Source organism: Cucumis sativus, chromosome 2 (assembly GCF_000004075.3).
Source record: "Cucumis sativus cultivar 9930 chromosome 2, Cucumber_9930_V3, whole genome shotgun sequence".
In the NCBI taxonomy this organism is placed as follows: Eukaryota; Viridiplantae; Streptophyta; class Magnoliopsida; order Cucurbitales; family Cucurbitaceae; genus Cucumis; species Cucumis sativus.
In genome coordinates this window covers 23319977-23342111 of record NC_026656.2, presented here as the reverse complement: position 1 = coordinate 23342111, position 22135 = coordinate 23319977, and the positions used below count along the sequence as shown (strand labels likewise).

The 22135-nt window shown below is 31.7% G+C and overlaps 2 protein-coding genes across 4 annotated transcripts; both read left to right on the top strand.

The window, feature by feature from the left end:
- The first annotated feature begins 7063 nt into the window (after positions 1-7063).
- Positions 7064-14654, top strand: LOC101216201 (probable sodium/metabolite cotransporter BASS4, chloroplastic). The gene is made up of 14 exons (XM_004151840.3): positions 7064-7392; positions 7499-7610; positions 7707-7814; positions 7896-7963; positions 8665-8743; positions 10403-10461; positions 10547-10615; positions 11486-11599; positions 12223-12244; positions 12978-13045; positions 13509-13594; positions 13722-13851; positions 14203-14304; positions 14384-14654. Exons 1-14 carry the CDS (start codon positions 7198-7200, stop codon positions 14456-14458), a joined length of 1287 nt encoding a protein of 428 aa, XP_004151888.1. The 5' UTR covers positions 7064-7197; the 3' UTR covers positions 14459-14654.
- A 564-nt stretch (positions 14655-15218) lies between these two features.
- On the top strand, positions 15219-21442 carry LOC101216447. 3 transcript variants are annotated; one of them, XM_031880899.1, is made up of 5 exons: positions 15219-15259; positions 18847-19109; positions 19217-19428; positions 19882-20143; positions 20976-21442. In XM_031880899.1, exons 2-5 carry the CDS (start codon positions 18849-18851, stop codon positions 21264-21266), a joined length of 1026 nt encoding a protein of 341 aa, XP_031736759.1. In that variant the 5' UTR covers positions 15219-15259; positions 18847-18848; the 3' UTR covers positions 21267-21442. The 3 variants fall into 3 exon arrangements, with proteins under 3 accessions (XP_031736759.1, XP_004151889.1, XP_011650004.1); XM_004151841.3 differs by lacking the exon at positions 15219-15259 and adding an exon at positions 18203-18471; XM_011651702.2 differs by lacking the exon at positions 15219-15259 and adding an exon at positions 18681-18720.
- Positions 21443-22135: the final 693 nt, after the last annotated feature.

Sequence of the window (22135 nt, the reverse complement as noted above, 5' to 3'; positions counted from 1 at the left end):
GGATTTCATACGAGCCTTTCAATATGCAAAATTTTATCCACATCTAGAACTAGAGGTGAGTTAGTGATCCACCTTTCCTGATTGACGCCATTGAAAACTCAATGAACCTCTGCCAACCCGCTCTGATACAAATTGAAAAACAGGTGAGACAGTGGGGTTAAATGCCCTTTATTATATCACAAGTATTTAACTATAGCAATAACTAGAGTACACAGAAGACAAATAACACAGTGCACTTTGGTAACCCAATTCGACAAATACGACCTACCTCTAGGAAGCTTTTTTGTTCATATAAGAAATATTATTGAGATTAAAAAATTCCTAAAGTTACATTAACAAGTTATCATCATAAACTGTATAAACCCAGGCTCCTCGTGACAATAAACTTGAATATCCTTGAAGACGAATTAAGACTCCCCTTGAATTCATTGACAGCAGTATAATTATCTCAGCGTCCATTCATATTTCTTATCAATCCTTTGATGATCTTCAATAATTTACCTTCGTACACATTGTTGAACACCGTTGTGAAGAATAATTTTACGTTCCTAGAACTTTTCTTTTTAAAGAGCCAAAAAAAGAAGAACTTACAATAAAATATTTCTAAAAATGAAGAATATCTTATTTTTTAGAAGAGATATTTAAGAAAGATGTTTTGAGTCTTTATTAAAAGATATTGATAAATGATCATAAACATAGAAGACATTTACTAGATAATTAAGAATTAAGTTGAACTCGCATTACATATGCAAAGATTAAATGATATATGATCCAAGTCCTCTCACCTTTTTTTTTTATACTAATTTTGATTTTCAGCAAGGTTTTTATCTTTATTAAAAATGAGGCAGAAAATCTAACCCTCAACCTTCCACAAAATATATATATACCTAGGTTTGAATATTATTTAAAAAGAAAAAGAAGTTTAATATTTGGCAAGATTGTTTTGAAAGTACATTCTGGGAAGAATTTGGAAGAATAATGAATATATAATTTCATTGAAAGCTAGACATTCACACCATTATTCTTATTGGCTGTGTTGTGAGAGTTTGTGATATATATTATTTATATTTTTCAGAAGCATTACCCTTAATAATGTAACCCAACCACACATTTCTTCGTTTTCTACAACAAAACAAACATACTGCTGACTTGTATTTTTTCGTCTTTATTGGGCCGCCATACTGATGTATATTCATAAACAGATTTTACTAAATTTCCCTAAATATAGCAAAATGCATAATGATTGATCTATAATTATTAATTTGGGTTTGATTCTAATTATTCATGTCAAACATTTAAAAATTAAAGTTTTTCATAAATATATTTATTCAAAAAAAAAAAAAAAAACCTTTGCCTAAATATTGTAAAGATTAATTTTGAACTCATATTAAATTTGCAAAAAATATTGTAAAAATTGGCAACTCTAATATTTATCCTAAAATGGATCAATAATATTGATTACAACAGTTTTGCAAATGTACGAAACTAATCATTCAAATTAAATATATAATAAATTCTATATAGATCATTTCTAAAAAATATATATATATTTGATTAAACTGCACAACCAAATCATATTATGCTACTAATTTATTTTTAAAATTAAATATTCAACAAAAAAGCAAGAAGTAAATGTGTGTGTGTGTGTGTGTATTTGTTATAGAGGTGGTTTCAAATTGTGATAGTGATAAAGAAATAAAAAGAAGAGGAAGGAAATTAATATAAGGGTGGTGTAACACATGGGGGAGTAATTAAAGAAAAAACTTAAAACTAAATCCAAAGCTAAACAGTCCAAATTCTGTTATTTGGAAAGGGTGTAGAGTGCAAGAAATAAGGAACGTTGCGTTTTACGCTTTTGTTTATCTGTCAGTTAACGCGGCACAACAAGCGCTTTCTCATGTGCCTTTTATTCTTCTCTCTCATCTCTCCCTATAAATTCACATCTTCACTACTGAACATTTATTCATTTCAATTTTCTTCAATAGTAACAACAATCCAATGGGGAATATCTGCTTTAAAAGCAACAAAGTTATGGCTCAAGACGACTCTTATGATGATTTTCCTCCTCATCACTTGATTGAACCTAAGAAAGTCCAGCAACAACCGCTTCCTGGATCCGCGATGGCCAAGCCAAAGAACGGAACCGGGGGTGCGGCTGGTAAGAAGGTAGTGAGGTTTAATTTACAAGAAGAAGAAAAAGACGAAGAGGGGAGAAATTCCGGGGACTCTGGACCCGGAGTGTTGAGGATTAAAGTGGTGATATCTCAGAAAGAGTTAAAACAGATATTGAAGAGTAGAGAGAATAATTCGTGTTCATTGGAGGAATTGATTGAGGAGTTGAAGGTGAAAGGCAGAGCGACGACGGTTTCTGCAGATGAAACTGGAAGCTGGAAGCCGGCTTTGGAATGTATTCCAGAAGGTGAATCTACATTAATGAATTGAAAGTTCTCTTGATCTGATCATCTCTTTAGTCGTTTTTGTTAGTAAATCTGTGAAATATTAGTGTAATTATTGTCTTGGTGTGTTATTTAATCACCAAAACTGTTACTGAATATCTGTGTGCATGTGATTCTTAGAAGGTGGAGTTGTGTGTTTTTTGAATAACAATATATAGGTGATAATGTATACTTAAGTAATTTTTGTAACAACCGTAGCTACAATTTTGAGATTGGAATAACAACTTGATATATGTTTATGGTTTTTTCCACCTTCGTCCATTAAAATATTTGACTACTACTCATACTCCCAATCTCCAAATTGGTATCACCGACACATTTTTTAGTATAGGCCTACGGCTTCAGTCTCCTTTACCTTCTCAACCTTATGCTATTGAAATAATAAATAGCTTTGATAAAATTATCTTTCAAACACTCTTTAGACCCAACTTCAAGCCACACCCTTTATGCAACAAAATTTTTGGATCTTCCATTCATTGTTATTATATTCTCTTCTCTCCTCCACATACTAATATCATTGTTTTAATGTAAGTTGTAAATATAACCATTAAATTCGAAGTATATATAACAATATATTTTAAAAAGTTTGTTAGAGTACCCTATCTCCAAAAGGAAGGCTATCTACTAGGCCATAAGAGTATCATGTATAGAAGTATATATTTTGCTCTTTGTATTTTTTTAAAAAATGTTGCAATATAGTTATTATCTCTTAAATTAATTGTTATTCATTATGATTATCACATACCTTTTTTTTCTTTACTCAACAAAGGAATTGGGCATTTGAACAAAAAGTTTTGTACCATCAATGGCAACTTATCTAGTAAATTTGATTAAATTAATTTTTACTAATATTTAAGCTCTAATTCCATGAAAAAAAAATAACTTAATCAAAAGTCAAATACATAAACTCACAGAACACTTTCAAAGGCTTGAAGCTAAAGAATCAAGTGCTAAAAATCAATTTGAAGTACTTTCGAGCACTTAAAAATCAATTTAGACAAATATTATTCTAAACTTCAACTTCAAAAACTCAAACCACTAAGATAAACAAACACAAGTTCCAAAAGAGGTGGAAGTAAGTAAATTACAAATGGATGAAGAGAGAGGATTGAGTTAACGGGGCCGGAGAGGAAAGAGATGTGAACCGGAACAATGAAATGTTAACTGTAAAGGCTAACTTTAGGTAGCTTTTCTTTCTTCTTTTTTTGGCGAAAACTGTAAAGTTAACTTATTTTGTAAGATACATTAAAGCAAATCAATTACTTTTTCTTTACTACATTTTCTTTTCTTGATCTCTCTTTTCATTATTCATTTTTCTCCAAAGAAAAGGTATTGGGATTTTGTGTTTAGATTTTATTTTGTTTGTGTCTAAATTTTACCATCATAATAATTACATTACATACTATTTCATTTAGTGCTATACATTTTACTTTAGCATGAACATTTTGGCCTTTTCTTTTTCTTTTCATTTTCTTCCGTAAGCATACCCAAATGCTTTGAACTCAAGTTAAAATTGACCCGTAAATCAAAAAAGAGTTCTTTTAATGTGTGAGAATCAAATCTCTTAGATATATGTGCAATTAACTTTTACTAGTGTTTGGTCTAAGTCTCCATATTCAAATTTGACTTCATGTTTTAAATATGGATTCTCTTCCTTTTTTTTTTCTATTCAAATTTTTTGTGATAGTATGGACAAATTACATTTTCTCTTTTCAGGTTGAGGAGGCACTATAAGAAAATGGGGTCTATTTCGATGCGTTTTTGTGCGTTGGGAATAGATAACATCAGAAAACAAAACCTGCGTCGATACAATGACGTATGTGTTGGCAGTCGTCATCTTTTTTGACGTCTTGAATACAACATCAAGATTGCGTACACCATGTCCGACGTCATGCATGTAAACGTCGGACAAATGTAACATTTAAATAATAATTTTCCTTTTCTCCGATGCCATGCATACCTACGTTGGGAATGAGGTGGCTATGTCCAACGTGGATGTCTGTGGTGTCTAGAAAAAGGGAAATTATTATTTAAATGTTTCATTTTCCTCAACGTCTTACATGCATACGTTGGGAATTTGGAACGTTGATGTTGACCACGTTGAAAAAGAAGTAACATTTAAATAATAATTTTAATTTTCTCTGATGTCATGATACAACGTACGGATTAGTGGGGATCATTCCTAACGACGTAAGTGAAATGTCGCGACTGATCCCCACTAATCCTAACATTTCACTTATGGTGTCGAGAGAAGTGGGGATCTAGCGACGTTTTCAAGGTGCGTTCAGACATCTCCTATGAATATGAGTTTTTTGTTTACATAACTAAAAATGAAAGAAAAGGTTAGAGATCGAGAGAGAGAGAGAGAGATCTGTTCGCCTTTGTCGTCATCGTCTGTTGTCTGTCGTCCATTCGCCATTGTCGCTGGGTTGCTCTGTTGCTCACCATCCTTCGCTCGTTGTCCTATTTCATCGTTGCTGCTCTACATTCCACTAAACTATTTTTGTTTTAAGTTAAATAAATATATGTTGTAAATGTATATTAAATTTGTTTGCAGAGTTAAAAATTGTTAAAATATATGTTTAAACGTATTGAAAGTGTTTGAAGTTTAAGAATTAAATTGTATGTATAAACTGTATATTGAAATTTGTTATGGGTTTAGGGTTGAAATGGTTGAAATTTATGTTTAAATGTATTGAAATTGTTTGAAGTTTAGAAATAATGAAATTGTATGTTAAAATGTATATTGAAGTTGCTATAGGTTTATGGTTTAAATTGTTGAAATTTATGTTTAAGTGTATTGAAATTGTGATTGGTTTGGGGTTGAGATTGTTAGAAGTCATTTGGGCCTCAAGTTATCATTGTGGGCTTGGGTTATGTAAACCCAACACCGGTTTGGGGAAGGGTTATCATAAGAGATAGTTGCAAATTTAACAATTAAATTCAAAATAATTAAGTATATAGCAACATTTTAAAAAAATTGCAAATATAGCAAAATTTGTCAAAATCTATCAATGATAGAGTCTATAACTGATAATCATGTTGTAAAAATTGGTCTATCACCGATAGATCATACGAGTCTATTGATACAAGTCTATCAGCGATAGTTTTGCTATATTTGCAATTTTTTTTAAATGTTGTTATATCCTTAATTATTATTCCTCAAATGGCCATCAATTACAATTACCCTTATCATAACCATTGTTTTAAAGTTTTATAACCATTGTTTCAGGGTTTCATAACCCCGGTCATACACCCTTCAACCCATCTTCCCTCTCAATCTCTCTTCAACTCCCTCATAACCCTCTCTTCTGCCGTAATTCCTTCCCAACCCTTCCTTAGTCCGAGTGTTAATCCATCATTTTCACTTTATTTTGCTTCCTTATATTTGACCATTTGGAGGCTCGTTTTCGACTTCACCGTTTTGGAGGTTGGTTATTGCACGATTTCTCCTTTTGAACTTAGGTTTTCGCCGTTCCCCCTTTCGAAGGTTTGTTGATTTATTTCCCCATTTTAAATTTTGGTTTCCTTCTCCCCGTTCACCATCTCACTCAGTCATCAATTCCCCCGTGTCCAAGGTTGGTTTTCCCCATTTCTTCCTGTGTCTTCCAAGTCCTTGACGAATCCCTTCCTTTTTCTCCAATTGAGGATCTGAAATGGGTTTGCGTTTCATTGATGAAAGCATTTAAATATACGATATTTAATTTAGAAATTAATTAATTAAAGAATTAATTAATAATTTAGTTTAATTAAATTAAAACTATAGGTTATGTGAGGGATATTCATTTAATATAATTTAAACGAAATATTAATTATTTAATTTAATTTTAATATTAATTTATTAAGTTGAGAAATGTGGGTGGTTTTCCCCATTCCATTATTCTCTTAACTTCCCTCTTTTTGAGATTGAAGAAAAGAGAGTGAAACGTATGAAAAATACAAAAAGGAGACTGCACTGACTTCAGATCTTGGGAGCCTTCAACAAATCTAGATCGAGGCTAAGATTCTTCATCTGACGGATCTAAGTTGATGAAGTCGTCGAGATTCATCAAAGTAGACTACATGCATTGACTTAAAATAATAATCTACATCTAACTACATTAGACCACCAACCTCAAAATTCAAACTAAAAATTGAAAACATAAACTAAAAACTAAACCTAAAACTAAAAGTACTTCACCTTGAGAGATTTAGGAGCAAAATCGTTCACTTCTCGATCCAAATGAGCACACTGTTTGGCATTTAGTGTTTTGTGAGAATATGTAACGTTTGAACTTTCAAGGGTATTTTGGTCTTTTGATAAATTACTTTATTTTCAATTTTTTTAAAAAATCTCGGTGGCGAAATCGCCCGAGAAGGGGTTGAGAAATTAAGAGTTTGTAACGTTCGAGCTTCTAAGATATTTTGGTCATTTGATAAATTTCTTTATTTTCAAATTAAAAAAAAAAAGAACAATCTCAGTGTCGAATTTAGCCGAAAGGAACCGAGAAATTATGTTGAAAGACTTTTTAAAAATTTGTAAAGAAGCTTGGTGTTGAGCTGGACCAAAAAAACAAAATTAGAAGTTTTCCAAAGTTTGTGCTACTTCTAAAATATAAAACAAAAATCGTGCTATCTCTCAAAATGTCCCCATTTGTTGACGTCCACGCGAATCACGCTTCGTTTGATAGTCGACTGGCAATCCAACGCCTACAGCGCTCACTATTTCACTCTTCACTCCTTTCTCTTCCTTACCACTCCTATGGCTATGGCGTTCGTGGGAACCAAATCCCTCTATAGTCTTCTCGTTTTGTCTCATCGGAGCAATCCACCGGCCTTTTCTTTCCAAATTTCTCATTTCTCCTCTAATGTCGCACTCTTGCCTTCCACTTCTCTCGCTTTGAATCGCAAACGCCGAAGTTATTGTCCCATCAGAGCCTGCGGATTGCCCGATAAGGTTGTGTTCTCTCCCTTCGATTCTTTCTCAATGTTGAAACTCATACATCCACTTATTTTCTCTGCATGTAATGCCTTTAATACGAGATTTTATCACCGTGATTCAGAAAGACGACGGTGGAAGAATAAACGAACCTACCAGTGTTTCGGGTTCGGAAAAGAGAGTTAGTTGGTTCGAGACCTTATCAACTTTTGCAAATAATAATTTTCTTCCTCTAGGTAAGTTAAATACTTATTGTTTCTTGTTTCCATTCAATTGAAATTATATTTATTCTGTCAGCTTATCGTATTTTTGTTCCTCAATTCAATATGTAGCTCTTGTCACTGGTGTAGCAGTAGGAGTTGCAAATCCAAGTCTTGGATGTCTTGCTGATAGGTATTATCTCTCAAAGTTTAGCACATTTGGGATATTTGTCATTTCAGGTTAGGTACTTTTATTAACTATTAACATGAAATTTATATTTTTTATGTAATCTTTATTTTATACGTGATGTGACTACTCAGGGTTGACATTGCGTACATCAGAAATTAGTGCCTCAGTGGAAGCGTGGCCTGTTGCAGTTTATGGGCTTGTATGATTCTCACTTATAATCTTCCATTATATTTTTTGCTCGTAAGTTGATTCTTTGAGTATATTCGCATTTTCATATTGTTGATAATTAAGTTTTTCCCCCTTCATACTTTTCTTTTTTTGTATGTTACCGCCCATGCTTATACACTTTTCTAATGCTGGCAGAGTGACTTTCCACGCACTAAAATTCATTTTTTGTATCTGTTTCATCATTTCCCGATGCGCATGTACTTGGAATGATAATGTGATTAGTGTTACTTGACTTATTATTAGTCTAGACTTTTAACTGTTCATCCTGATTTAAGTACTTAGTTAACTAATTTGAAGAGGTTTTCTACAATGAAGTTGGATGTTTAAGTTATGTACACTGAATTTGGATGCTTGAGTTGCAGATACCTTTGGGGGTAGGGTGTGATGGTTGCTCTTTTAGTGATTACAATCCTCATGGTTGGCATAAATGAAGGGATCTAAGAGATTATTACAAGAAATAACTCGAAATTGGATCTTGATCTCTCTGACTGTTCCTTTCTATAGTAACAAGGATGTTTTCTTGTCTCTCATTTCTTTTCCAAATAAATTGACTACCCTTGTTCATTGGAATATTTTATGGCATATCCAATGCATGGGTATCATTTGCACTGCTGTATTCCGGTATATTTGTTGAGCTTTTATTCACTCTCTCTTTCTATTGTTTTTTGTCAGGTTTCGATTCTTTTGCTTACTCCATACTTTTCCAGGCTGATATTGCAAATTCATCTTCAACCTCAAGAATTTGTAACAGGTTTGTTTATAAATTATTTTTAGCCGTTGAATGACAGGTTAGAAATTCCATCATATGTCCCTTATCCCAAAAAAAAGGACCGTTTAGCTATTCAGATATTCTTGGTCCATCTTCTGCCTGAAAATTGAAGTTGCTAGCTTCATGATGAAAGTGTAATACTTTTAAACTATCATTTGTTGTGTTTAGAGAAGTAAAATTAGAACTATTACATGCAATTTTAAAATGAGGTATAATTTGATAATACTTGCATTAGCTGAAAATTCTAAATGGTTTTCTTTTTGAAGGTGAACATTATATTGGTATAATATTAATTTGGAATGGATAGTCATCGTTTTATCAAGAGTTTGATCTAATAAAGGTTTGTGCAGTGGCCATATATGCATCCTGGTATTTACTACTCGGTGATCCAGTTAGTCTTAAGGCCCTCAACCAAATTCAATGGACCATTTGTGTGGATAAATGAAAAATCAGTTAGGGTACGTTTGGTACAAAATTTGAAAACAATGCATTTGATGAAAACAAGGTTGCATTTTGTATTTTTAGATATGTATTTGGTGACAGATTCAGAAATTAGATTCTAGTTTTAAAAAATGTTTAAATGTGTTCGACACTATATATTTATAAATCATAAAATTAGTCTTATCAACTAAGATTTAGTTGACAATAACTATTATTAATTTACTTATGAACATAATTTATATTTAAAAAATTGGTTAAATTGCAAATTTAGTCCTCATGGTTTGGAGAAAGTCAGAGTTTAGCCTTTATAGTTTAATAAAATCTCATGTATAGTCCTTACGAATGAGACTATTTTCTACACCAAAGCTAAATTCTACTTATAAACCACATGGACTAAATTCTATCTTTTTAAAACCATAGAGGCCAAATTTGTAATTTAACCTAAAATATTTATATAATTGTTATTTTGTAATATTATATGATTTATAATACATGCCATTGTATTTCTAAATGTTTTTAATATAACTGCATTTTAAAATGTAAAATTCAAATTATGGATACAATGAAAATATGGAAATGTTGTTTTCGGAATTTGCACTGCTTGGATCACATATTCCATAAACAGTTATTAGAAACAGAATCTGGGTTGTCTGTCGAACACATATCTACTGAACTCAATGAATTTGATAACATTAAACAAAATCTTGATTCTCTACCAAAGAGACCTTTACTTAATTAAAATATACTCATTTACATCAGTGTTCTATGTTTTCCAGATGGGAAGAATGTATTCAATGAATTGTAATCAGTGTTTGGTGTATAGTGTCTTCTTAGGCTAGAGTGTGTTCGCTTTAATCCTGTATCTGGCAGCAAAATGATCTCTACTATTGGTTCAAGTTGATGCTATTGTCATAGGAAATGGTCATTGAGGGAAGAAGGCAGAAATTCCAATAACTGGAGGACTGGTAGAAGTTCAATATTTCCAATTTGGTGTGGAACTCTAAGAAGATCCGCTGATTTCCCAAAAAGTTGCAAATACCTTACAATGCAGTTCGAAAATATTTTTATAGACATGAAATTCAGTTTCATTAATATGGATCAATACGCAACTCCGGGATTTCTTTTATGGTTTACTCTCTTTTTTGAATAAGAAACCAACTTTCCCTTCAGTCTAACCCATTGTTTCTCCACTGTTTTTAGGATTAGCAATATTTTCCTGCATGCCTACTACATTATCAAGTGGCGTGGCACTAACTCAGGTACAGAGTTGCTTCCCCCTCCCACAGAAAGAAAAATGAAGTTAAATATCTTTGTTCTTATTGCATTTATGTTTTTCAAACTCAGCTTGCTGGTGGGAATTCTGCTCTTGCTCTGGCAATGACAGTGATATCAAATATGTTGGGAATATTGGCTGTGAGTTTTGAAATATCCTTACCTTTCTTTTGTTCAAATATCTAAGAATGAAAAGAATCGTATAAACTTAGAAGACTCAATGTACTAATTTTCTAAATCCTCTTTCAGAGCTATTTTTCATCAATCAGTTCCAAAAAATTGTAAATTGATTCTGAAGTGGTCTTTTGTGGTATTTAATAAACTACCGTGGTTTCTTTATATGATCAAGTATAATCTGCATTTAAAGTGGATATGCATGTACTACTCTAGTACCATAACCAACCGCCGGATACCTACTACTGTGTGCTCAGTTTATGATAATTTTGCTTCCCGTATCAGATTCTTAATGGTGTTTAACATCATACTGTCTCTATAATTAGAGATCTTTCACCACTTTCTTAAATATTGAGGATTGCTCCATACATGCTTCTGTACACAGTTAGGTTATAAGGTGAGTCAAGGTTAGATAGAACTTGTGGTATATATTTGCAGAATTCAGACAAATCACCTTATGTAAAGAGATCATTAACCATATATTTGATTATCAGTGTCAGCTCAGTTTAAGGGCACTAGCCAACAGAAGAGCCAGTGTTTTATTATTATTATTATTTTACAAGGAACATATTTGATTATAAGAAATGATAATACAATCTCTTAGACATCCAAAAACTTCTACCTTTTCTTTCCGGCCACTTTATCTTTTTTCTTTTTCATAAAGCTACTTGCACGAAATTCTTCCTCACGCTTGAAAAGGGCATAGAAGCAGCCAAAATTATCATGTATTTTCTAGTGTCCTTTATCTTTTATTCCTTGAGACAATGTGTTTTGTTTAATTGTTACATTACTATCATTTAGATAAAGTTGACTTTCATTTCCTAAATTTTTCTGTAGATTCCATTTTCTATATCAAAATTTATAGCGGCTGGAGTTGGTATCGCGGTTCCAACAAAGGAGTTACTCAGAAGTCTTGTACTTATCCTGCTGATTCCTCTCATTTTTGGGAAGGTAAACTGATTTTTCTTTGAAGAGAGCATTCTAAGAAATTTGTCCCAAACCTTGCTCTATTTCCATTCTAATTGTTAAGAACGGATGGTTGGGACACATGTAGTAGCAGTTAGTGATGAAGTTGTTTAGAAATGAATATATAGTTACTATGACTTGTTTCTTGTGACAAGGAACTTTTCATCTTAGGCCAACATAAAAGCACGAGGCTTCAAACTCCAATTACGCATAACAAACGATCTATAGCTTTCTCAACTTGACCTTTTCATGTAAATTATTTGCAACAATGTGATAGACCCGGATGTATTCACAATGTAGACGATTCATCCACAATTTATCTGTTTTGTAACCTGAAAGGGGCTTAGAACTTAAATAAATAAAGGAATAAAGCCAACTCAGTTTTAAACATGGTGTTCCTATTTTCTCCTTACCCTTTGCCTTTTTATCTTTTATTTTTTTGCTAAAAGCTTTATTTTAGACTGTGATATTGCAGAAAGTTCTTTGGTATACCATGAGATAGATCTTACGAGTAACTAGCTTTTGAAATATGATTGTCACTTGTTTTTTCCTTTTGTTATTATACTTTTATTATCTATTTATCCCATCCTTGTCTTTACCTTTGACAGATCTTGAGAGAGTCATTCAAAGGTGATTTCTCGTCAGTTTCATTTGCTTTCTTGAATTCAAGTTTGCTTCTTTGCTATTGCATGAAGTGTTCAAACGTCTGTTAGGATTTTCCACCTGAAACTCAGTAAAATCCAACAAAGATAGAAACAGAGGCAGCACTATGTGACGATATATTGTTATTCAAAGATAATGTTCACAAACAGACCAAGAGTAATAACCAAACAAGCAAAATAAGCAACAAGACACTCAAACCCAACACCTTCTATAAGGCTGGAAACTTCTCCCTCTAAAAGCTTCCGCAACTTTTTACAAAATAAAACCTACACCAATCCCAAAACATTCCTTTTTATATCCCCACGCCCATCATTAGTGGGACCCTTCGGTATCTTTTCCCTTCTCTCCAATTGCTATCTAATGAGCAATTCCCTTCATGCCCCTGCGCTTAACCTTAGAATGGTTGCGCATCATCTTTAATGTTTAACCTCAAAACGTTCTTTGAGAAGAAATCTCAAAGAACTTAACGATAGAATCTCCCTAATTTATGATTATTATTAGGTAAATTATTGTAAATGGCAAACTGCTGAAAATATTTACAATGGCAATGATGGTCACCAACAGAATCTTATAATTCATTGTATTTTGTAAATATTTTTTGTTTATTTTGCTATATTTGAAAATGTCCCTTATTATTGTTATTGTTATTAATTGTTTTTGAGTGTACAGTTATTGTTTACCTTTGCAATCTTCATTTCAGGAGTGGCTGACTTTGTTGATGGAAATCGAATGCTTTTTCCAAGGATTAGTGCAATTCTTCTCAGTCTTGTGAGACACGAATCATTATCACCGTCATTATTGTTGTCATTCTTCACTTCATGGTTGCTCGAGTATTGTTTTCTCTATAAAATTGTATTTGTCTATTTGTAAATTGAAGATGCTCTATAGTCAGTTTTTATTCTTTTTAAGTTTATGTGGAAAGTAAAGCTAATTTCTTACAGCTTGTTTGGATTGCATAAAGAAAAAAAAATGTTTTTTTAAAAAGTCATTTTTATTTGAACTCTTTTGATAAAAACACTAAAATAAGCGTCGAAAGTGTTTCAAAAGCTATTCTGAGTGGTTGTCAGACACTTCAAGTTTTTTCAAATGACTTATTTTCAGAATGAAATACTTGAAAAATTAAATCAAACCACATGCTCTAATATTTATTAGGTTCTACATGCTCCAATATTTAATTTAATGGAATTGTTAATTTTTATTCTTCAATTAGACTATAACATTCTAAGATCAGGTGCCATGGATGCAAGTGAGCAGATCAAGGTCACTACTTCTTATGGTCAAGCCTAAAATATTTCTCGCAGCCATAGGAATGGGAACGTAAGCAACTAAAAAAGCCTTCCTAGTTTTCTAATCTTTGCCCAATAAAGCACTGAGTTTACTGGTCAGTCACAATTTTCTTTCAGATTGATGCCGCTTAAAGTCTGATACACTGTTGTATTTTCAGATTCTTGCATATCGCCTTATTGGCCTTTAATGCTCTTGGTATACGAACTCTAGCAGCATTTTCTGGTGGTAACAAGTCTGTTTTCTCAAAGAGAAGAAATGTTAGTGCTGTTTTGCTCGTGGCAAGTCAGGTACATAAACTTAACTCACAAGCACATTTATAGTGCTTTTGCAAACTCATAAGATTGTTATCGCATATCTACGTGGGGTGAAATGAAAAAGAAAGAAGAGTTCCCTTTTCTTTTGTGTATGGTTGTGGCAGATCTCGTCAGCTGGAGCATGGACACTTTAGTATAGGTCATGTGTTCAATGTTATGGACACTAATGTGATAAGTACAATAGACTTGTTATACTGTCATAGTTGAACAAAATGCAAGACGGGCACCTTTTGAATCACTTGTTAAGCACATTAAAAGAAACACATATTAGACACTCTCAAGAACGTAATGTGGAATCTCATATACAACGCATATTCTTTGCAGAAAACTCTGCCTGTGATGGTGGCAGTTGTGGAACAGCTTCGTGGCGCGCTTGGTGAATCTGGTTTGCTGGTTCTTCCATGTATTGCGGCACATATAGTCCAGGTTTCTTAGATATTTCCCTTTGAATGTCTAATTATTTCCTTTTCAGTTCAATTGACATGGGAAGTATTCTTATTTGTAGATTATTATCGACTCCTTTCTTGTCAATTTCTGGTTTACTTCGGATGACTCATCAAATAATTTGAAGGTAACCTGATTGATGAAAGACGTTTGTCAATATTGTTAACTTCACAACTCCTACCATTATCCTTGATGGAATACTCAGTCGATTAATGATGCTGTACATGTAAGTTGTTATTGTACACATTTGCTACTACTTTCTTTATACATATAGGCCATCATACATGGAGATTTGAACCTCAAAACATTCAATAAATCTCCACCCTTTTTACTGTATTGTCTCAACCAGTTGAATGGTATACTTACTTTCTATTCAATAAAAAATAATAAGAATAAAAATAAAAATAACGTGAAGTGGAAAATCATGACGCTATGGTCATTTAGTTGGTAGAAAAATGATATTATTTATTAATATCAAATGATGAGTCAGCATTGAGATTTTTATCTTTCACAATCCTTTTTACCACTTTGTTCCTTTTCTTCATAAGTTTGGAGCAAAAATAAGAAATCTGCATATTTAGATTTAAGCATGGTGAAGCTTAGTTTCTTTTACTTAAATTTACATAAATTTGCTTTAGAATTCGATGAAAGCTATCTTTTAGAAATAGATATTGACTATATTCTCTTTTTAACTTCTATACGATGGGCTTCTTTTGCACTCAACCATCGTGCAGTGATAGCTATTTCCCTCTTATCTATTGAATGAGTTAAACTATACAACATACTGGGAGAGTAAGTTTTAGTTTTTCTTTATATTTTATATTTTGTTATTTGATTTTGAGATGAAACACAATGATCTTGAAATGAAACTACTCGTGTTATTGACTTTCTTCAGGATTGTTGATACAACAAAAAGATTGTCTAACTATATCCAAAGGTAGAGTTGCCATGCCTCTATTTAAATTATTCCTTGTTGCTTTCATGACATCATTTGTTGTCAAGATCTGGTTTTTACACTGGTTCTGCAAAAGAGTGTAGTGGTAGAAATAAAATATTACTAATCATGGTTGAACTTGACAACTCAACTTAACTTTACTAACAAGTGTGACACATTTATTTTGTAATTCGGTCTTTTTGTTTTCTTTGTCTTTTCATTTTCATTAATAAACTCAATTTTCATTTTCTTTTTTAATTCTTACCTGTTTTAAAATGCTTCTTATTATCCAACAAGTTGCTGTAACTTCAAAAAAAACTTGAATCCTCTATTTGTACTAAAAAAAAGTTGAAGAAATGTTGAAATCAGTTTAAATTAATTATTTTGTTCGAAATGAAAAGGATTTAAAATAAGTTTATCTAACAACTTTTGTGTTAAGAAAAGTTAATTTACTAATAGTATATGTTTTTAACATGTGATTCGGAAAATAAATTAGAAAAGAAAAAAGGGTTTTCAATAATTCTTTTTTGACTTTATTGTAATGCATTTCTTAAAAAACGCAGAAAAAAAAGACTGAAAAAAGAAGCGGCTGACTTGAATGCGTATTTCTAAACAGGCATTTTTTTAAAATTTATTTTCAACTTTTCAAGAAAATCATTTTTTAATCATTTGTATTGTCAAGTTTTTTTACTAAAATGTTTTTTTAAATAATTTATTATTCTTAATTTTTTATTATAATTTTTTGTGTATTTTTGGTAATAATTTTAACTATTCTTCTTTTATTTTATTATGATGTTTTTCTCTTTAATCTATTTAATGATAATGTTTATAATGATTTAGTAATTTGTCAAATGATTTCATTGTTTTTTAATGATTTTTTAAAATTTTTGTAATTAATCTATATGTTTTCTTTACTTTTATTTTATTATTTTGGATGTATTGGGTTCACTGTACTAGTCAATTTTTTTTTTTTTTCATTTTCATCTGTAATCATACGTAATTTTTTCTTATCATTTTGATTTGTAATGATTTTTAATACTTTGTGGAATGTTTTTTAACATTTTGATTTGCAAGGATTTTCATAATCATTGGCAATGTTTTGTTAATAATTTAAGTAATGATTATTGTAATTATTCTATACAAAGAAAAGTATGATTAGGTAAATAAAATTACAAAATGAAAATGTTAAATTAATCACGTAAAATTAATTGCAAATTAAATGATTGGTAAATAAAATTACAAATGAAAATGTTAAAAACAAGTTTGACTACTAGTATAAACTCAATATATCCGATATATATATATATATAGATTAATTGTATAAATTAAAATATATCATTAAAATAACCATTGAAATCATTAGACAAATTAGAAATCATACTGACACAAAGTTTGTGTTTCCTCATTGTTTGTTTGTTGTTATTTTTTTTAGAGCAAGAAATAGGGATTGTGTTCGATAACTATACATTTTATGTTTTTTGAAAAAAAACTTGATGATAATTGTTTGTTGTTTCTCGTTTCTTGCGTTATTTTTTCTTTTTTTTAGTTCAAGTATAATTTAATTATGTAAATATATATATATATATAGAATTCACTAAAATATAAAACAACATAATTGTAAAAACATTAACATTATTAGATAAGCATGGGTTTTATTGTAAAATTAATAATGATAATACAATAGTTCTAATTATATGTTGTTAAAATTTTATTGAAAATATTATTTTTCATTCAATTCATTTATGTTTGAATGATATTGATAATTCAAGTCAGTGAGATAATAAACTTTAAATAATGGCGAGAAAGCTTTAGGTATAAATAATCAATTCATGTTATACAAAATTGTATATGTAATTATACATTATCATGCAGTGAAGTTTACACAATAGCTAAAAAGGCTTCAAATTAAACGATGAATAATAATCTCTAATCGAATGTGATAGAGAGATCTATTAAAATGTCTTGAACGATCGTCCGATATTTATGAACAATCGTTTATTTAAGAATGGACGATCCTTTTGAGAAGCCCAATAGAAGCCAAGTCCAATCACAAATAATTATACAAATACCGTCCAAATCAACCCGATATTAAAGAGAGAGAAACAATCTAAAAGAGCAAATGAACAAATCACAACGAAAGTGAATAAATCGCAAAAAAGAATAAGAGAAATAACTGAAAAATCGTTAAACAATAATCAAAACCAACGAGGACAAATATAAAATTTATGAAAATGTAATCCGACTTCTTAAGTTTTTCTTAGTTTGTTATACGGGTAATGAATATTTAAAATTTTAGTTATATTTATATAAATTTACCAAGAATTGATTAAATTCAAAATTAAATTAAACATGTAAATACCAAAAAAAAGAAAACAAATATAGCTAAATAAAAAAAATCAAATTAAATATGAAATTTGAAAATCAAATAATACATGAATGTAAAGGTTAAAAAGTTCCAAATTTAAAACTAAATATGAAAATTGAAAATCAAATAAGACATATATCTAAATATTAAATTTTTTCAAAATTTAAAATTAAATTAAACATATAAATATGAAAAAAATATTAATGGAAGTAAAAAATAAAATAAAGTAAGAAATATTAAACATTAAATATGAAAAATAAATATAAAAAAGTAATAAGGAGAAAAAAATGAATTCAAAATCATAAGATTGAAAATGAAAGCAAGGACATAAAAATGGTTTCAGGCATATCTCTCCACGAATGATCGTTATTTAAGTAAAAGTAGGAAATGATATAAAATAAAATGTAAACAAAGTTGGAACACTTCTATTTCTCATTTTAAAATAGTAAACAAAAACGTTATTATATGACTAAGCTAAATGAAAATCATTATTATTATGGAGTGATTTTCGTTCTTACGTGGAAGTTGTACGGATAGAGTAGTTGGGTCTGTTTACGATTCGTTCCTAGTTGTAAGAGAGAAAAATGAAAACAATGAACAAATTTCTAAGGTTCAATTTCTCTAATTCTGCGCCTCTTGTTTGTTTGTTCCCTTTTCAATTTCCTCATGGCCTTCTTTTCCGTCCTTGCCCTAGATCATGGCACACTTTGCTGCCTACCTACATTTTTCCTTCTCACACTATATTTAATTTTTCCTAACTACTATCAACATCATTTTCATTTTCCCACTTCAAAAAACTAGTTGCCAAACATTTTTGGTTTACTCATCTGAACCTCTCGACACTTCCAAGGTTTTTCTCTCTTTTCTTCCTTTTTATACCATTTTCTTATCTTTTTCTCATTTTCGCATTTGGGGAAATTTCCGTTTTCGGTATTTTTTCTGTAAAGTAATTCTGCAGGAATATGGAAAATGTTACCTCTTATTTCTAGTTTTGTAATTTTCAACATTAATATGATAATCCTTTGATGATTGGGATGTTGTTTACATTCTAAACCTCATGGATTGAAATCGTTTATGTATTTTAAGAAGTTTTTAATAGGTTCTAAACCTCTAATCTTCTTGTGTTTAATCGGTCTCTGTGTTGATTCTGTTAGTTAATGATGGAAAACTTTCTATACTGGAACCAAATAAGCTTAAGTTTGAAGATTCTTGTTTTTATTCTCAGGGATGTACCTAAGAATTGTAGGCGTCATTTTGATTGGATTATCGGCATGGGCATTTTCAGCTTTTCGTCCTCCAGCTCCTAAAGTCTGTGGTTCTGTTGGGGGTCCGCCGATAACTGCACCGAGAATAAAACTTAGAGATGGGAGGCATTTGGCTTATAAGGAGCATGGTGTCCCAATAACAGTTGCCAAGTATAAGATCATATATATCCATGGCTTTTCTAATAGCAGACATGATGCAGCAGTTGGAATTTTTCCTTCTCCAGTATTCAGCTTCTACTCAACGTGGATTTTTAATACTTATTTCCCTCAATGTTGTTGCAACTCAAATAAGATGGTTAATTTCCTTCTTCTTTGGTGATTTTCTTTCAGGGCTTTCTTGAGGAACTCGGAGTTTATGTTGTCTCTTTTGATAGACCTGGATATGGAGAAAGTGACCCGCATCGAAAGCGAACGGTAAAGAGTTTAGCATTGGATGTTGAAGAACTTGGTGATAAACTGGGACTGGGTCCTAAGTTTTATGTGGTTGGCTTGTCAATGGGTGGCCAAGCTGTCTGGGGTTGTCTTAAGTATATCCCACATAGGTATCCATCACTGAACTACACATTTTTGCTTATTGGTTTGTTAAACCTAGAATTCTTCCATATTTTCCTCCTCGGCAAGTACAACCTATTGATGATTGTAAGAAGCATTTTATAGTTGGTTAAGTGTAACGACCTTACTTGAACAAGATTTGTTCTATAGGTTGTACAATCGTGTCCTTGAGTTCCAAACAGTTGGTCTGAGTGTATTATTTGAACTCAATTCACTTTATTGTCTTCTTGCTGCGAGAAGTTGATTTCTGTGCAAACATTCATACATTTATACATATAACAAATGTGTGTGGCGCTTGCAAATCACGAACTCATTCAAGAGCATCACCATATATAGCTATTACTAATTATTTATAATGCTGTAGTCATCACTATAATTATGGGGTGCGATAATTTTTTTTCCTGATCTCTGCTATAGAAGATTCAATTTTTGGATGGTTGCAGATTGGCAGGAGCGTCTCTACTTTGTCCAGTTATCAACTATTGGTGGCCTAGTTTTCCTGCAAACTTGTCCAGGGAAGGTTTTTCCAGCCAACTACCACAGGATCAGTGGACACAACGTGTTGCTCATCATCTTCCATGGCTAACTTATTGGTGGAACACTCAGAAACTCTTTCCTGCCTTGAGCATTTTATCCGGTAGGCATGAGATCCTTTCCAGTCAAGATCTTGAAATCATTCGCTCTTCTCAAAGGCCAGTGGATCGGGTAATGATTCTCTTCTTCTTGTTGATTTCCCAATCCCTCTTTCACACTTCTTTAAAGGATTAGGAGGCACCACCTTTTATAATGTAAAGAAAAAGGATGCAAAAGAGAGGACAAGGAGTCCTCAAGAAAGCCCAAGTTTATTAAGAAAGTCTTGTAGTTGACACATACTTCTCTTCATGTTCCCAGATGTCTGAAGTTTCTTTAACAGTTTTTAAGAATCTTACTCAAGAGAGTTAGAAACATTGAAAGAAAATGAGAGACAATAATATAAGATAGAACAACCTAGATGTCCATACATCTCCAAAGAGATCATAGGTTCGAATTCTCCAACCCCAAACGTTGAACTAAAAACAAGGTGATAAATGAAATGTTAGAATTTTGTCGTTAGTGTTTCTAAACCCGATTTTTGCTTCTTTATTACAAGAAATTTTTTGTACTAGCAACTTTCTGAATCTTTATACAAGTGTTTTTTAGGACAAACAATGTAGTTAGGAGCATGTTAGGATAGACTTTCTTAGAGCTTTACAATCTCTTTCTTTGTGCTGTTGCCGTCGTGACTTGTAACTTGTTTCCAGGATAAGAACAGCCCTTTTGAACTCAACATTTTACTCCCTTTCAATTAGCTAATTTTGACTCTTCCCTTGAAATTACCCCTTCATTTCATGACTTGATTTCCGCTCAATCAACTGAGACAGACAAACATTGAAATAGAAATATCTTCTGAGACTTTGATTTCATTGCGTATAATTATAAATTATGGTTAGATCTTAGATTTAGAAATTCTTCCTAAACAAACTGCATCACTTTTTTTTTTCTGTCTTGATGGGTGCAGGAATATGTGAAGCAACAAGGAGAATATGAATCCTTCCACCTTGACCTGATGATCGGATTTGGGAAATGGGAATTCGACCCGATGCTTCTTGAAAACATATTTCCTAAGAATGAAGGATCCGTTCATCTATGGCACGGCAACAATGACCAACTCGTGCCTGTTAAGCTACAACGTTATATCGCTCAAAAACTTCCTTGGATCCATTACCATGAGTTGCCTGGTGCAGGCCATTTGTTTGCATTCACAAGGAAAATGAGTGAAGAAATTCTGAGGTCTATGCTTGTGCAATGAAAGGAAAAGGCATCTTTTAATTGTTGTGTCGTATCCGGAATTTTCTTTAAGCTACAGCTCTTTCGATACGTAAACTTTAGAATATGCTTTTATGCACTTTTTTCTCTATTGTACTTTTATGTTCGAATGTTGAAACAAAGCAGGTTGATTTATTATATTATTGTTTTTTATTTTTATTTTTATTTTGTGAAAAGCCAATTGATTATAAGAAACTAACCACGTCCACCACAAATACTCCTCAATAAGAGTGGAGGACATGATTTCAGAATAATACAAGGAGACCTACACAAATCTTAGAGTTAGAAGAAGAAGTAGTAACAAATCAACCCAATCACCAAACCACACTGTGACTTGGGGCAGGGGATGTGCCATCCCATTTGTATTATGTGCACACCAATCAAAAGAGACAACATTGACCATTACAACTAACTTCACAATCTCATCAACAAATCTTGCCAACTCCAACAAAACAGGAGCCTTATGCTTAACCACATTAATAAGTGTTAGAATTAATGGGTTCATTGTGTGTTCAAAGCTCAATGGTAGTTTTGTAATTTATGTTACCTAGATTATTCTTTCTTTCTTTTTTTCAATTTGGTTCTTGTTGCCTATTAAACTTCCTTCTCTGGATCATTTGTTGCATAAGTAAATAAGATGATCAAACTTATTTAAATGTTCTTGACATGCAACCCTAAAAAAAGAATTGCAAAAAGTTGACAATGAAATTTTATCGTCGTCTACGAAAGAAATGAAATTTTATTGTCGTCTACGGAAGAATTTCCATCGATAGAAAAGCCTAAATCTTGAAAATATCAACCATTAATATGTTTGTTTCCATACTTTAAACTTAGGCTAATGCAATAGAAAGG

Coding starts and splice junctions, on each gene's coding strand:
- LOC101216447 (XM_011651702.2), top strand. CDS start 18,696: ATGTATTTTAAGAAGTTTTTAATAG. Junction 18,721..18,846: donor TTTTAAGAAGTTTTTAATAG/GTTCTAAACCTC, acceptor TTTTATTCTCAG/GGATGTACCTAAGAATTGTA. Junction 19,110..19,216: donor TTGGAATTTTTCCTTCTCCA/GTATTCAGCTTC, acceptor ATTTTCTTTCAG/GGCTTTCTTGAGGAACTCGG.
- LOC101216201 (XM_004151840.3), top strand. CDS start 7,198: ATGGCTATGGCGTTCGTGGGAACCAAATCCCTCTATAGTCTTCTCGTT. Junction 8,744..10,402: donor ACCTCAAGAATTTGTAACAG/GTTTGTTTATAA, acceptor CACTGTTTTTAG/GATTAGCAATATTTTCCTGC. Junction 12,245..12,977: donor CTTGAGAGAGTCATTCAAAG/GTGATTTCTCGT, acceptor TCTTCATTTCAG/GAGTGGCTGACTTTGTTGAT.